Source organism: Protopterus annectens, chromosome 6.part0, assembly GCF_019279795.1.
Source record: "Protopterus annectens isolate FY-2018-M chromosome 6.part0, PAN1.0, whole genome shotgun sequence".
NCBI classification, from domain to species: Eukaryota; Metazoa; Chordata; order Ceratodontiformes; family Protopteridae; genus Protopterus; species Protopterus annectens.
The window spans coordinates 1140212843-1140230741 of record NC_056737.1 but is presented as its reverse complement, the minus strand read 5'-3'; the positions used below and the strand labels follow the sequence as shown (position 1 = coordinate 1140230741).

The 17899-nt window shown below is 40.8% G+C and overlaps 1 protein-coding gene across 10 annotated transcripts in view; it reads left to right on the top strand.

The window, feature by feature from the left end:
- Nucleotides 1-17899, top strand: part of PKP4 (plakophilin 4) — a 3210231-nt gene that overhangs the window by 1910261 nt on the left and 1282071 nt on the right. For all 10 annotated transcript variants that reach the window (XM_044074755.1, XM_044074756.1, XM_044074758.1 and 7 more), the window contains one exon: nt 12367-12401. In XM_044074755.1, the coding sequence (XP_043930690.1) occupies nt 12367-12401 (35 nt within the window). The remainder of the gene's footprint in view (nt 1-12366; nt 12402-17899) is intronic.

Below are 17899 nucleotides of genomic sequence, written 5' to 3'. Positions count from 1 at the left end.
ACACCTCTTCTTTTCAGCATGAGACCAGAACCAGACTGACTACCGTAGTTCAGACTTATGCAGTTGCTAGGCCTCCCGAGCCCCTCCGGATTGCTAGTAAACCTTCCAGACGCAAACCTAGTCACAAGCAGGCGTCTGCCTCCCCTCCTGTGCCTCAGTCCCAGTTGGTAAAGATGGCTGGTGATCTTCTTTCCCTGATTAGGGGCTCTCATCCCCCCCCTTCAAAGAGGGTTAGGGAATTATCTCCTGATGTTTTGTCTCTCTCACATTCTGAGATTTCCAGTATGTCTGCTGGTGAAGAAGGAAATTCTCAACTTTTTTCTGGCTTTGAGGATTCTGATGCTGAGGATTTTATCCCTTCTGCCTCCCCTCCAGAAGATTTTTCCTTTGCGGATACTTTGAATACTCTTAGGGAGCATTTTAAATGAGAATGTCAGAATTTTCCACAGTCTAAGAAAAGAATCAGGGAATTTTTGGATTTGCCACAGCATAAGCCTCTGGTTATACCTCCAGTTTTGGAAGTTGTGAATGATGTTTTCATGGAAAAGTCTTTAACTCCTAATTCTGTTCCTCCTGCCCCCAGAAAACTTGATAGTTTTTATAGGGTTCCTGAATCTCATTAATTCCTTTTTAAAAACCCTACTGCTGATCCAGAAATTATTTCTCAAGGCCCCAAGGGTGTTAAGGCTACTATTGCTAAAAACCCTGTGCCTTCTGATAAGGAGTCTAGGGCCTTGGGCAGGTGGGGTAAAAACGTCTATACCTGTGCAACTCTTGCCATTAGATCCGTGAATTGTCTTTTTCACATGCTTAAGTATCAGCAGCATACTTTGGAGGCTGTTAAGGCTAAACTTGGAGATATCCCCTCCATGATGGAGAACAAAGATTTACAAGACTTGCTGAATTCTGACACTTTAGTTAATAAGCATTCACTTCATTGTGGTTTTGACACTTTGAAGGCTTCCTGCAGAGCAGCAGCCAGTGATTCTGTAATTAGAAGGCATGCTTGGCTCAGGGAGCAACCTCTTTCTGAACCTGTTAAGTCTAAATTACTGGATGTTCCTTTGCACAGTAATAAGGCGGAGGAGGTACTGAAGAAGTTGGAGGAAGGCAAAATCTATGCAAGCTGTAAAAGATTTCCTTCAGGTTTAGCCTCCTCGGTTTAGTAGGCATTATCCTTCCAAGGATTGGTCTTTCCCTGATCCTGGCAAGCAGGGTCGTTCTATGATTAGGGGTTTCAGATCTTCCAGAGGACAGGCTTCTGCCCCTCAAAGGGATGAACAATGGCATTCTTCTTCTCCTAAATCAGGGAGTTCTAAGCCAGCTTCCCAAAGCAAACATTCTCAATGACTCCGGCCTTCTTGTGCTTACCTCTGCGGGCCCTGGGTTTCCTTTGGGGGGAAGGTTAGCCAGGTTCGCAGAGGTATGGTCTACCATCACATATGACAAATGGGTGCTCAGTATAGTAAACCAAGGTTAAAAGTTTTACTTTCACGCCTTCCTTGTTTTACAAGGGTACTCAGACATACCCAGAACTCTCAGGACAGAGATAGAAACTCAAATTTCTTTTTTACTGACTATGGGGGCTATAGAGCCAGTTCCTGCAAATCAGGCAGGCCTGGTACCCAAGAAAGGGGACACCTGGCACCCTATTCTGGTTCTGTCTATTCTAAACACTTTTCTGGTGATTCCCAAATTCAAGATGCTCACCCTTCAACAGTTACTACCAATGCTGGGCAAGGATTCATGGCTGGTAACTTTGGATCTCAAGGAGGCTTATCTGCACATCCCAGTAAGGGAAAGTTGCAGGCAGTTCCTTCACTTCAGGGCTGGGGAGCAACACGTTCAGTTCTCTGCACTTCCCTTTGGCTTATCTACTGCTCCCAGAGTTTTTACCAAGTGCCTGGCTCCAGCCATTGCTTTTTGCAGGCAGAGAGACATTCAAATTTATCCTTACCTGGACGACTGTCTCATTCAAGCAAACTCCGCAGAACAACTAGAAAAAGATTTGGATTTTGTGAAGAACACTCACCTCTTTGGGTTACACTCTCAACGAAAAGAAGTCAAAGTTGGTTCCTACAAGGGAGATTGTTTTCCTGGGAGCGAGTCTGACTACAGCCACCCAGATGGTATTCCTCCCTCAGCAGAAGTAAGATCTTTCGACTTACTTCATGAACTTGGCAAGCATGACCCAGCTCTATGCAAGGCAATTCCTCCAAGCACTGGGGTTCATGGCTTCATGTATTTTGATGATCCCATATGCAAATCTGCATATGAGAAAACTTCAGTGGTACCTCAAGAATCTTTGGTGTCAACACACACAGGACTTAGACTTGATTCTTCCCCTGATTCCCTGTCTACAAATGGGTTCATGGATTCATAGGTTCATAGGTTAGTACTAGGCTAATTGCCCTTGTGGGCCATTTTAAGCCTAGCCAATTAACCCCCTGTGAGAATCAAACTCTGTACCTTATGTCTGTAAGGCAAACACCTTAACCATTATGCCAACCTCTCACCAGTTCCTCTGGTGGGCGACAGCCTGTTCTCAGAACAAGGGTCTGCCTTTCCGCCCGCTGTCTGCCAGCCAGACGTCTCAGATGTTGCATGGGGGCTCATCTGGAAGGCAGGGACATACAGGGGACTTGGACCAACCAGCAGATTCAGCTGCACATAAACTTAAAAGAATTGATGGCAGTGCAGCCATTACTGGCTTTCAAGGACCTACTCTACCCTGGGACTCTGCTGATCAGGACAGACAATACCACAGTCATATGGTACATCAACAAGCAAGGGGGGGCTCACTTTTACCCCTTGTGCAGACAAAGCATGAGACTGTGGTCCATAGCAGCATCCATGGACTTGCATCTAATAGCCCCGTATCTCCCAGGGAGGCTAAACTCCTTGGCGGATCATTTGAGCAGACATGTTCTGGATCCTAATGAGTGGCAACTGAACAAGGACATTTTCCATCGCATCACTCATCTTTGGGGCACCCCACAAAAGTGGATCTTTTCTCCTCTCACACCAATCATCTCCTTCCAACCTTCTGCACCAGGGAGTTTCACAACAAAGCCTGGAGGGTGGATGCATTGTCCTTCCCATGGACACATCTCTCAGTTTATGCATTCCCTCCTCTGCCTCCTCTTCCCAGAGTGCTGCTAAAGATAAGGGACAAAAAAACAAAGGCTATTCTGATAGCCCCAGATTGGCCCAGGCAGCATTGGTATCCCCTCCTTCGCAGCCTTTCACAGGCTCAGCCTTGGCATCTTCCCCTGGTACCAGATCTGTTGGTTCAGGGAGGGGGAAAGTTCCTTCATCCTCATCTCCAAAGTCTGCATTTAATTGCCTGGGTAATACTTTAAATCTTTCCCAACAGGTGGTTGAAGTTCTTCATGAGGCCAGGAGGCCTAGCACCAGAAAATCCCATGCAGATAAATGGAAGAGATTTTGCTCTTGGATGCTGGCTAAAGAAGACTCTTTTCATCCTTCTCTTTCCCTCATGCTTGACTACCTAGCACGACTGGTTAATGGTGGACTTTCCTTTTCTTCTATCAAAATTCATGCTTCAGCAATTTCGGCTCATTGTTCTTTTGAGCAACCCATTTTGTCTTACCCCTTGATGAAACAGTTCCTGAGGGGAGCTAGTAATCTTAGTCCTCCCAGAAGAGCTCCTACTCCTGCTTGGGATCTTAATTTTGTCCTGGAAAAACTTACTCTGCCTCCCTTTGAACCAGCTGCCTCTGCAGATTTGAAGTTTCTATCCTGGAAGGCTGCTTTTCTTTTAGCTATAACTTCAGCTAGAAGGGTTTCTGAGCTGCAAGCCGTAATGGCAGTAGAACCTTTCATTATTTTTCACTCAAAGTTTCTCTGGGAACTAATCCCTCCTTCATGCCTAAGGTAGTTTCCAGTTTAACCCTTAACCAGTCTATTCACCTGCCTACGTTTTTCAACAATCCCCAAAATAAAGGGGGAAGGATTCTGCACTCTCTTGATGTGCATAGACAGCTGAGATTTTACTTGGGACTAAATCCTTTTGAAAATCTGAACAGTTGTTGGTTAGTTTTGCTCCTGCGGCCCAGGGTAAAGCTATTTCAAAGCAGACCATCTCCAAATGGATTGCTCATTGTATTCACTTTTGTTACCTGCAGCATGGGAAGGTTCCCCCTCAGGGTATTAGGACCCATTCTACTAGAGCAGCCTCTACCTCTGCAGTATTTCTGAGAGGTGTGCCTACTAAGGACATTGCTCTTCTGTCCATATTTTCACAAAGCATTACATTCTGCCTTTGTTTTCTAAATCCAGGGCTGGTTTTGCCTCTGCAGTTTTGCAGGGCCTTCTTACCAACCCTTAATCTGTGATCCTTCCTCCCCCCTTTGTCTTTTTCCTGGACTTTGGGAATCAACCCATATATGTGAGGACTGCAACAGTGAAACACGAAGAACATAGTACAGTTGTGTACACTTACCATAAATGTAGATGTTTGAGTGTATTCACTGTTGCAGTCCTGGTTTCCCAGCCTCCATTCCCCCTTTTTTCCTAAGGCACAGACTATATATTTTTATTTTTTGTATGACGTGTCCAGGGTGCTATCTTCCTGGGTTAGCCTTCTTTTGGGGGCTCCTGACAGTTAAGGCAAGAAAAACTGAGGAAATGGTGTCGGCTGCGTCCCTTTATACCTGACGTCAGTTTTACAACCGGCGGCATTATATGTCATATACCAAGGACTCTGGTATTCGGGCCGACGGGAGCTGGATAACCCATATGTGAGGAATGCAACAGTGAATACATTCGAACATTTGCATTTATGGTAAGTGTACACAACTGTACTTTTGAACATTTCCATCATGTTTTTTTCTCTGTCTTACAGTGTACATGTTGTAGTCCTGTAGTCTCCCTTTTGTCCCATACTCCTCCTTAAGATTTCATATGCAGACCTTTGCACTGTTTTACCCACCTTCTTGTGGTGTGTCACAATCTCCTTTACATCTCTCCGTACTGGAGATCCACCAAACTGCATGATTTGCTTCAGATGATATCTAGCGAGTAGGATGATAATCCATTTCTACCTGCAGTATCTTTCAGCATTCAGCATCCTTTATTGCAACTGTTGTTGACTGCTGAACTCTGAAAATGTAAATTAAATATTAAAAACTCTAATTTTAACTATTTTTATCACGTTAAACGCTTTGGTACCAAGAACAAGTTTGTGGTGTTTCCAGTTCGATTTTTGTATTGTTTTAAGGATCCATTTTTTATGGAAAGGGCACCATATTCAGTTAATGATGACGACTGTCTTGTGACATCAAGGACGTAAGCTACATTTCTGGAAGACATTAGCAATCCATTGCAATAGGGGTAAAAAAAAAAAAGGCAGTTCACAGAGTTCTCCAAAGCTGTAAATCGAGTTGTAAATAACCTATTTATTTTATTTAAAGTTAAGTAGTGAATATTTACCAGTTATTTAAACTGATGTCTTAGCAAGTGCAGGTTAGAAAATAACTTCTGGCCTGCTGTATTTTTATAAGCTTATTTGCAAAGCCTTAATTTATTCTTGTTTCGTGAAGCATTCAAGCTGGTGCAGCCATTTCCATTTACAAAACAAATTACAAGACTTTGTGCATGCCCTGAGAGTGAGGTGTGACATTCTCTTCCTTCTCAATCATTTCTCTCTCTCTCTTTTTTTTGTTTCTCTCTAAATGATGATTATGCTTTCAGCAGTTTATCTAGAGGTGCTAATAAAATCTATCTACTTGATTAACTGTGCTTTTGAAAGCATTAATTAGGTGCATATATTTTAGTGTGGTCAAAAAAACAATTTGACTGCTGTAGCTTTGCATAAGGCTGTGATGCAAATGTTCATTTAAAATTGATAAGTAATTTTTTGTATTTTGCACTTGTTAGATTATACCAAAATGGATTTATACTATATAGCAAGTGCATGGCAGGTATTATGATAGCAGATGATCAGTTATTTCAGATCAAATGGTAGTATGTATGTTCATAGGTTGGTACTAGGCTATCGGCCCTAGGGACTATACAAGCCTAGCCATAACAATTCCCTGGCTATTTCTTCCCACACTATTTACTTCCCTGGACCCCTGTCTAGCAGGGCGACTGACATGATTCCTGGGGTGAATTTCCTTTCTCCCATGTTTGTATGCATGTATTTATTTCATTTTAAGGATTACTAGGGTATTTATGGTTAAAGAATCATGTATTGCCATTTAAATCTGGATTTCAAAGTGACTTATCTAGGGGGTATATAGAACAGAGTGCACAGTTTGCAGGTATACACGTCTGACTCTTTCCACGTTTGTAATCTGAACCCACAGCACTTGAGTACACAGTAGCGGTGAAACTGGTGATAGTGCCCTTTATTCCACATAATCCTATGTTAGTGACACTTTTTTTATGTATAGTCTTTGTTTTAACTGAATACAAGTTTCTGGTTGCAGATACTAAAGAGCAGAATATCCAAGAATGGAATCTATAGTGTACTGTATCTCTCAACTATCCAGATTTTTGTTTAATATTTTTGGTTTGTTCCTTATGAAATTTATGGTTTTCTGGCAAACCAATTAAGACAGGAGTTACTAAATAACTGCATAGAGTTTCAAACTTCCTATCCTACAGAAAATGTGTGCAAACACAAATCATTTTGTTGTTGATGCAACTTCTAAGTTTATACGGGCAATATTTAAAATCTGCCCCTAGTTTGGGGCCTGTCTCCCCCTGTCATTTTAGGCTTTCCCACATTTTTTGTGCTAAGAGGTTGAGTGGTATGCATACCTCTCAACTGCCCAGATTTTTGTGGAATATCCGGATTCTTGCTTCATATTTTTGGTTTGTTCATCATAAAATTTGTGGTTTTCTTACAAATCAATAAGTACTGAAGTCACTAGATAATGGCAAACATTTAGGTTTCAGACTTCATATCCTTCAGAAAATGTATGCTAAAGCAAAGCCTGGTATTCTAGCAAGTCTGTACATCTATATGAGCAATATTTAAAAAGTGTCCCTATTTTTAAGCCTTTGGTACCCCCCATTATTTTTGGCTTTGTCCAGATTTTCCACTCTGAGGTCGAGAGGTATGGAGGTATGCAGTGTACACTTGCACACTTTAACAATAAGCCTTTTAATTTTGTTGTCTTCCTACTTTGCATCTCTTAATTTTTTGAGAGGGGGTGAAAAGAACAGGTAATGTTAAGTAGTAGTTTATGTAACGAGCTTCCTAATTGAAGAGCATGACCTTGCTATTGCAATAATTATAGAAAAGTGATGTATAAAAAAAAAAAGGACTGCTAAGTTGTCAACATATCAGAGTTGGTCTGCTTTATGGATGATGAGGGGCAGCTCTCTACTGAAGGGAGGGTAATAGGAAGAAAAGTAACAAGTGAAAAAGTAGAAGGCATTTGACATGGCTTGTCAGAAGGAGCTTTGTGAGATTATTTGGATAGCTGAAGATGTTTTCTGAACAGTAAGGGGAGCTACATTACCACCCTGCAGTAAAAAGGGTGTGAATACAGTGCACCTAAAGTGGACGCTACAGGCAGGAGAGGAAATGGGAACAATTTAAGGCTGAAATGCCTGCAGAGAAAAGGAGGGGGTAGAACATGGTCACTGCTTATCGCTGACCATGAATTCCCTCCAGGACAGATTGTTAATGTAGTAGTCACATGATCTCTAGTAAGGCTGCTAACTGCAATGTCTGCATTTCGTTTTCAGTTTTATAGCATCTTGCAGTAGTGGTTGTTGGTACCAGCACTAGATGTGAGCCTGTATGATGCCCAGTTCAGTCATATAAAGGGGACTGCAGAGCCCCCTCATCAGTTTTTTGTCCTGCCTCTGACCACTGAGGTCCTCTTCCTCTGCCTACTGCATTGCAAACCATTCCTTCCTCCTAGATGTGATAGTCTAATAGCAGGGAGCAGTGCGATCACATATCCAAGGCCTGAGTGGAGGTTATCTTAAGGCCCTACCCTCTCAGCACATTCCCAGCAATGCACTTTGGGTTTGGTATAGAAAGGGCATCAGTGAGGGCATATTTGCTTCCACAGGTCGTAATACCCCTCAAGACACCCCTTGCCTCCTTGAACCTAGTGCTCTAAATGGAGTCTCTAGTTAACTCCAGGAATTCAACCAGTGGAATGTGTGCTCAAGGAATGTGCTTCTACTCACTCAAAAAGAGAGCTGAGCTGGCAAAGCCATGTGGTTTCTGTCCTCGTCTGTGCCATCTCCAGTAGGTTCCCCAGCTGCTATTTGAACTGAGGTTGCCTTGGTCATATTCATGTCTTTATCCCGCTGTGCCAATGGAGAGGTCAGAACAGGGATTTCCTTGTTGCTGCTCACAGATGTGTCAATGAGTTCTTGCCAATGTAGTACCCTACTAAAGGATCAAGGCTTTTTGTTTGCCCTGGTACTGGAGGGTGTTTTGGTATTTACCAACTGGGTCAAACTGAATAGAAATATTTACATTCATTAAATTAAGTTCAAGATTACCGTCAGTATGTTTTCCTAAATAGTTTGTATTGGTGACAGAATCCTTTTATAGTATCCCTTGTGTTAGGCAGAAGCATATCCTTTGTAAATGTCCCAAAGAGCCCAATGTTTCTTACTTCACTTATCAGATTAGACAGGGCATTGCCACACCCTTTTTTGTAAGATCAGGAGACATGAATCCCAAACTGACAGGCTGACCCACATTGAGGAGCATTATAAAGATCTTATGCTGTGTAGTTTTAACAGGTTTGACCAAACACTGAGCTTCTTGATGTCCCCTACTAAATGTAACTGGGAAGTCTAAGGCCTCAGTCCAGACGATTATGTCGGTGGTCTATCTATTAGAATTATTGATGAGACCAAGATACCTTCTCTGGGCTGCTGTCCTAGACCTTCACTCCTTTTGCAAAGATAATGCCAAGTAAAATGTGGGGGTAGAGTCGTACTACTGCTGCATGGCTCCATCCACTGCTGAGTAGTGTTGGAAGTGCCACTGGTGGTGGTCACGAAACTTCTCACGCAAGCATTTGCTACATGTGTATTTTATTTCCTTAAACATCATCTCACAGAATGTGGCTTAACAAAAAAAAAAAATCATAAAACTGCCTTTCCAACAGTATGTCATGAAAGTTTAAAGTGCAAGTTTTAAGCATTTTATATGAGAAGCAACCCCCCCACACACACACACACACACACACATACAATGCACACACCCTGCTGAGCCCACAGCAAATCTGTAAATACTATAACAAAATCTGAAATCGTTGTGTGTTGCATGGGAGGAAAAACCTCTAATTTTGCATTTACCAGATGAGTGTCAAGTATGCACTGTATGCAGCCAGAGTGCTGGCTCGATGACGAACCATTACTGAACTGTACAACTCCCCAAAATCTGCTCCCCCCTTACAAAGGCCACAGATGCAAGTAAACTTACATGGTGGTTATCCCTTCTACAAACGCAGAGGTTCACTTTCACTCTAGCTGATAATATCAGCTGTCTGATGGGAGCTGCAGTGCAATCACACTAAAGAGATTTGAACAGATTGGTCATGTACTCAGGCAAAGGCATCTGAGGACCGATACTGGGACAGAAATGGGCAAGTAGGGGTTTTCCATAACTCCATGACTGTCCACTGTGATTTTCATTTGAATTGGTAAAATACTGCAACCTTGAGAGCATACCTCTCAGCCTGTAAGCACAAGAAGTCTGGACAATGAAATCTTTAGAAAAGGGTAGGAGCAGACTACATAGGACAAAATGAGAATTGTGGGAACAATACATACAGAGGAGGAATGAGGTTTAAAACAAGGCAGGACTTAAATGAGTTATGTACTGAAAATGATTGCATAGATTATAAGTGATTTATTGTCTCTAGTACTTGAGCTGAAAAGCCTTGAGGGAGTAAAACATTAAAAATCAACCTGCCTTAACTCTCCCATTAAATCATTTACACTTAATTACATATAGTTGAATTTAAAATCTCCAGTTACACTCCAAGTTTAATCCATTTGGGATCAGCATATCAAATTTCAACATATACACAGATTTGTTCTACAATAATTTATTCTTGATAAGGGCACTGTCATATTGACCAATATTATTTTTTTTTCTAAAATAGAATCCTGTAATCCCCCCCCCCAGCTTCCCCATTATGGAAGGTCTTAAACTGTTGAGCTATAGGGCTTTCTTTATTTGCCCTTAATACCCCTCACGTGTTCTAATAGTCTAACTTTAAATGTTCTTTTGCTTTCTCCTACATAAAACTTGGTACAGGGCACTTAAATGCATATATAATACCCTTTGTTTTGCATCCATATTTTCCTTGCACCATGTCAATAACAAAAGCCCTTTAAAGCTTGTGTGTGAGCATGCTGACAAATGGGGGGGTGTAGTACACCCTTGGAGTGACATACGTGCCCATGTCCACCACCCAGAGGTAGTGTTTTGGTCATTAAAACATCTTCATAGCCTACATCACTGGATGTGAGCACTTAGTTCAGAGGCTTAACACAATGAGCTTCTTCCTGTAATTCAGGGTCGATTCTGTCACTTCCATTTGCCTGTTGTGCGACTCTGAGCAAGTCATTTAACCATACAGTGTTCCTGGGCTGAACCTGAAAAAGGTCCATATGGACCAGGGTGACCCACATGTCAAAGCATGCATGTGTTAATGAGCCATACAATGCATAATCTTGAAAGGTGCTGCTGTTCTCTGAAATTTTCTACCTGCTAAAAAGTTATGGACATTTTTGTCATGAAAGCCCAGCTAACCAGGCACTCCACTGAACTTAGCAGTTGCAGGGGTTTTAATAATGATTAACGCGTACACACACACACACACACACACACACACACATATTTTTTCCTAGTTTTCTTGCTAAAAAGAAGCACCGCCCTGTACCCCAGCGTAATTTGTATTCCTCAGTGTACTCTTCAGATATGTAACTCTTCTTATTTCTCTTTCAATTGTTTGCAGTATATATTCAACACGTTTAGTTTTACACTGTTTACTTTGCACTGGATGCTTCATAACTTTGCTAAGCACATTTAAATGTTGATATAGGTTCATGGGTACGTACAAGGCTAGTTGACCTTGTGGACCATTTAAACCTAGCCAATTTCCCCGTAGTGTGGATCAAGCCGTGTACCTATTGAATGTGAGGTAAACACCTTAATCATTATCCCAACTCCCAACATGATGATTGGAACTAAAGTTGCAGCCCACATGGCAGCAACCACATAAGTGTTGGCAACACTTCTACAACTTTAAAAGCTGTAAGCACTTAGCAGTGCCAAAAAAAGTATGGCAGGGTAATGACAGCTTTTGAAGCTGTCTGTTAAGTAGCAGTGTGGGGTTTTAAATCTCATTTCACTCAGACATATTTTTCTCCCAACTAGTGGGCCAGTAGAGCATGCAAAGCTTGATGTACTGCAAAAAATTGTTTCTGCAGTTTGCTGTGTTCTCAAACTGAATTTTTAATGTCCATATTTTGAACTCAGTTTGATTTTGATCAGAAACACAAGCATAATCCTCAAAGTAAAGCAACCACAGAGTTGTACTGAACATTTGTGCTATGCATCTTCACCAGTTCCCCTTTGTTTCTTGCTTGGGTCATTGCTATGCATCTTTGACCATTTGATCATTCAGCACGTCTAGTCATGCTGTGTGTTACAAATTTATAAATCTTAGCCACAATATATTTACATTGAAATATGATGATATTGCTATTCTGATTAATTCTTCTGTAAAGTTTGTCACCTGACACACACAGTATGCAGTTATAGCAAAAATCTGTTTGACAGTTAGAAGCCCAGAAATCTAAAGAGAACAAATGAAAGTAAAACATGTACTAGAAGGTTCTTGTTTACTGCACCATGCAATAGCGCTCAACATTTTAATTTGTGTTTGAAATTTCAGGTGTTATGAGAATATATGCAGTAAGAATTTTCTACTTAATTTTAGAACAAAAATTTGTACTGCACTACACTGCAAAACACTAGCTATTTTAATTTGTTTTGTGTGTAAGAGTATGATTGTTTGTCATTAAATGTCAAATGTTAGGACCCCTGTGATTTTTTTAACTGCATAAAGTTTTGACTGTGGTGCGACTGATAAAACACAGTTCTGTCTATGCTGATGAATAGTTTTGAATCAGAATGAGTTTAGAAATTAAATTTGTTGCACTCTTATGTATATTTTGCCATGTTAAATAATTTTGGATGCCCTTTTTATGATGATACATGTATTATGCTGGCTGGTTTCCTGTGTTATCACAGTTAAGTGTTTTTACTTTGTATTGGAATTACAGCTATAATTCTTCCAGTATAGAATAATATACCTTGTTTTTCTTTCTTTCTTTCTGTAGCTCTACAGAGAAGTCCTTCCCCTGGAGAGCAATAGGTATGATTTAATGGTTACATTTTTCTTGCTGCATTGTTTTCCATTTCTAACCTTTCAGCTTATTTGCATGTACTGAATTCTAAATTCACAGCACATTGAAAGCTGGCAGCTGTGCCTTGTGCAGGTAAATCATTAAAGAAAAAACACTGAGGTATTAAATATTTTTGTAAAGTTAAGAGGAGGAAGACTATGACTAATGTTTCTTTCCAGGATCTTCAGACATCATCTGTGCAAGGAAAATTTTCAGAATTAGTCAAATGATTTGGGTGCTGAAAGATAGTGTTTACTGTGGAAGTAATTAAGAGGGGGTGGATTAGTTAAATACAGGATTGGCAATCATGCGGTTAGCTGCATTGAAATTTTTGAGAACGTTCCAGTGAAATTGTCAAGTGCCAGGAAAGACCTTCATAACTATATTTCCTCCCAAGTAGTAGTTTTGTAATTTATTTAAATTGCTTGCATGGGTGTGCAATGTGCATATATATATTTATATATATATATATATATATATATATATATATACATATATATATATATATACATATATACACACACACACATATATATATATATATATATATATATATATATATGCACATGCACACAAACACACACACACATATATATATATATATATATATATATATATATATATATATATATATATATCCATACATACACACACACACGCACACACTGTTCTTTCTCATCTCTCTCTAATTTCTTAAATGACAAAGTCTGAGTTTGAGTAGTTTGAAATGCTGAATTTTACACAAAAGTAGAATCTTCCTCTACAGTGATTTGAGGAGAGTTTTGTATTGTTAACGCTGTAAAGAAACCCAATAGGTGGTATGAGGAAAATAAAAGGAAATTCCTGTTTCTTAAACAGAAGCTTGCTAATAAGTTTGTCTGCATAGATGCCCATACTGTGTACAGTCCCTCCACAAACAATAACTTATGGATCGCACACAAATAGTAATGTCCACTATAAACTTTTGCCAAACATAATGCATGCTACATTGATCATTCTGATGTTTGTCAAAAGACACACTTAGCATGTTATCTTACAGATATAGCTCTGAAGTACAAAATGTTCAGGCTAGATGTCTAAACAGAGCATTACCCAAATATTTTAGTGTGTGGACTCCATAACAGTCTGAATTTGAGAAAAAGATTACTTTGTTATGCATGTTTCTGATACGAGGAAGGTGCCTAACAGTTTGGCAAGCACCTTTCAGCACTGATGAGCTCTATTCTCACATTACTGCATAAACAGCAGGAAGAATCTAAAATAGCATTAAAATCTGTAAAATACTTTAAACTGACGTGCTTTTAGTGTATGGCAACACAAATACACCCTTCACTTCTAACTGTTTTATTATGTGGCAGTAATAATTCTTTAATAACTTTCGAAGTTGTAAAACCCTTTCTGCTCCTGCATTTGTTAATATCTTTTTGCTATCTTGTAAATTGGAGCAGGTAGCAACATTTACTACAAAGAGCTAGCTGCTTTTAAAGCTGTGAAACAATTCTCCAACATATTTTTCTTTCTCTTACCATTAGTAGAACTCCAAACTCCTACAAAGAGTTATGATCTGATCTCTAAAGGTGATTTTCTTTACATTAGTCTGTCAGACATGTAACCACTTGATTATATGATCAGTGACACAATCATAATCCCCTGTTTGTAACTTGCTAAGCAGGTCAGGTGGACTGATCAGTGGACTGTTTTCGGCTATGACCAGAGTCAAAGGGAGTTAGAGGTATTGTAGCATGTTCATGTTTGTCAATACTTAACACTTACAGTAAACAGTACGTAGTATGTAGTATAGTGGTAATTAAAAGGTACACTAAGCGTACAGGTTATGCTGTTTGAATTGCACTAAACTGTCATTTTACAGACTTGCATTAGAATTTAAGTACGTATGTTCCTCATTTACAGGGAGAGGCGTATAGAGTACACACATGCTGACTTAATAGAAGGGTAGACGTATTGATATGCAGAGAGTTTGTCATTCGTGTAGTACAGGTTTTGACAATAATAGGAAAGCTGTGCTTGACTTTAGGTCTAGTATACATAGTTGATATTTATGTATGTATTTTTATTTATTAACTGGGATAGTCCGACTGGATTGGTAGTATTCTTTCAGCTGAGTCCTGGGGTGAAAGGTTCCATGAAAACATCACAGTTTATACTTGAATGCATCGAGTAGGAACAATTAACTGTGTACATGCATTATATAATTAACTGTAGTGGACAAGTAGAGTATTATACACTGGATTACATAAAACAGCATTAAAGATGAATTAGCATTTTTCCTTTTAGCTACAATTTAAATTTCAACTTTAGGCGGCGTAGTGGTTCACATTTCTTATGTCATGTTATATATAGAGCAGCAGGTACCGATGTTCATCGTGTTACACTGCTGCAGTCATTACACTTGGGTTATCCTGCCGTCAGGCGGTCCCGTAGTCGGCCAGAGTTCCAAAGTCTTGGTCTGGCGTCGGTTGCTGTCGCTTCTTCTCTGACATCAGTGTGCCAGGGGTATATAAGATGCATCCGACGCCATTTTCTTCAGTCTTTCTTGCCGCGCGGTGCCCGAAGCAGAAGCAGTTCGCAAGTGACGGTCGGCTGACTCCTGAGATTTTTGAAGTCGAATTTCAGATCCGAAGTCTTCAATAAAGCTAAGTACTCCGTTGGGGAAACTTTTTTCTTGCCTCAGACGATGTCAGAAAAAGTTAATAATTGTATTTCTTGTGGGAAGCAAATACCTCATAAGGACTTCCACTCTTACTGTATTCCATGCCTAGGCCCTGATCATGACGTTACTAGTTGTCGGTTTTGTGCTGGATTTAACAAACGCAATATAAAAAGACGTTTTGATTTTGCTTTACACTACTTTGGCCGAAGGTTCAATTATACTATGCCGTCGGATCAACCGACGACTGCAATTCCGAAAAAACGCAAAGACAAGGATAAAGACAGGCATCCGAGGTACGAAACCTCTTCTAGGCCAGTCGCCGGTTCGCCGGCTCTCAGTGAGGTGCTTTTGCAGCCCCTGACACCCGCTACCTCAGAGCCACAGGCCACCTCCGACTCCCACGTGGAGACAACTAGGCCTCTGGAAACTCAAGGTATTGGGCCTATGGAAACTAATCCCTCAGATGGGACCGGAGCCGCTGAGCAGGCATCAGCTTCTGAGAGTGTTTTCAGACCTTCACAACTTACCATTAAAGCAACAGCCAAGACAAAAGTACCATTAAAGACAAAGAAGCAAGTACAGCATTCTCTTGGACAGTCCTCCATGCCTGAGAAACAGATGCTTAAAATGGCCGAAGACCTCATTACTCTAATCAGGGGTTCCCATCCCCCTCCTGAGAAAAGGCCTAGGCAGGATACTGACTATGATTCCTCTGATCAGGTTTCCATTTCCTCTGATTCCTCTTCAGACCAGGGATACTCTCTACCCCCCTATGAGGACTCCGATGCTGAAGAATCTATCCTTTCAGCCTCTCCTCCTGAGGATTATTCTTTTGGGGAAACTTTACATACCATGAGGGAGCATTCCCATTGGGAAAGTCAGGATTATTCAGAATCCAAGAAAAGGCTGAGGGATTTCCTTTTATTGCCTCAGCACAGGCCCCTGGCTATTCCGCCTGTGCTAGATATTGTGGATGATGTGTTCTCTGAATCCAGCTTATCTCCTGATTTTTTGCCCCCTGCACCAGCTAAGCCAGATAGGTATTATGGAGTCCCTGACTCTCACAAGTTTCTTTATAAAAACCCTTCTGCTGATCCAGAAACTATTTCCCAGGGTCCAAAAGGGGTTAAGGCTTCCATTGCAAAAAATCCAGTACCCTCTGACAGAGATTAGAGAGCTTTGAATAGATGGGGGAAGAAAGTTTACACTTCTGCAACTTTAGCAATAAGGGCTTTAAATTGCCAGTTTCACATGCTTAAGTACCAACAATATTTAATGGCTCAGTTAAAACATAAAATGCTTGCAAGCTCAGAAGCTCCTGACTGTAAAGATATGCAGGATTTATTGCATGCAGCTGAACAGGTGGGAAAACATACTCTGCAATATGGTTTTGATTCTTTAGAGGCCTCTTGTAGAGCTGCAGTTACAGGTTCTGTGATTTGAAGACATGCTTGGTTAAAATAACAGAGTTTACCTGATCATGTTAAGGCAAAATTATTGGATGCTCCTTTACAGCATGATACCTTGTTTGGTGTTAAGGCAGAAGAAGTGTTAAAGAAAATGGAGGATAAAGCTAAATCTATGCAAACAGTCAAAGATTTCTTACAGGTACAGCCACCTCGATGTAGCAGAAATTGGCCAACAAAGAATTGGTCCTTTCAAGTGTCAGACAGGCCATAGAGAGGCAGATACAGATGCCCAAGAGGCAGATCTCAACCCCAAGGCTCTAACAGACAACGACAGTGGGGCACCTCAACCCCAAAAGGAGGTGAGGACAAGTCTCAACCTTACAGGAAACAGTCCCAATGACTTCCCCTTTGGCAGCCCCTTTAGGGAGAAAACTAGCACTTTTTCAAACTGGCAAACAATCACCCAAGACAAATGGGTTCTGAATATTGTGTCTCAAGGTTACAGGTTCCACTTTCATACTTTACCAAGGCTAAAGGAATGCCAGACCTGCCACAAAATCAATGGGCAGAGGCACAAAAACAAATTTCAGCCCTCATGGACATGAGAGCTATTCAGAAAGTACCACAACAGGAACAAGGACAAGGATTTTACTCAAGACTCTTCCTGGTCCCCAGAAAGGGCAAGGCCTGGAGGCCCATACTAGACCTTTTAATTATAAATACTTACCTGGATATTCCGAAATTCAAAATGTTGACATTACAGCAGCTTCTACCCATGCTGGACAAGAAGGCATGGCTTGTTACTCTGGACCTCAAAGAGGCATGCCTGCATGTCCCTATCAGACAAAATTGCAGAAGATACCTCAGATTCAAAGCTGGTGCAATGCACTACCAATTCTCTGCACTGCCCTTTGGCTTATCTACTGCGCCCAGGGTCTGTACAAAGTGCCTGGCACCAGTAATTGCATTTTGCAGACAAAAAGGAATTCAAATATATTCATACCTGGACGACTGCCTCATTCAAGCAGAAACAAAGGACATCCTTCTACAGCATCTGGCATTTGTAAAAAGGTTGCAAATTTCTCTAGGGTACACAGCAAACGAAAAGAAGTCAAAAGTAGTGCCCTCGCAACAGATTATATTCCTGGGTGCCAGCTTAAATACAATGGCCCAGATGGCTTATCTCACACCAGACAAACAAGTTCAACTAACTCAGTATTTTCAATTACTGGCACAAAAGTCCCATCTCCCTGCAAGAAAAATTCTGCAGGCCCTGGGATTCATGGCATCCTGCATACTACTAATACCATATGCCAGACTGCATATGAGGAAATTACAATGGTACCTAAAAAGTGTTTGGACTCAACACTCTCACAGTTTAGAAGCA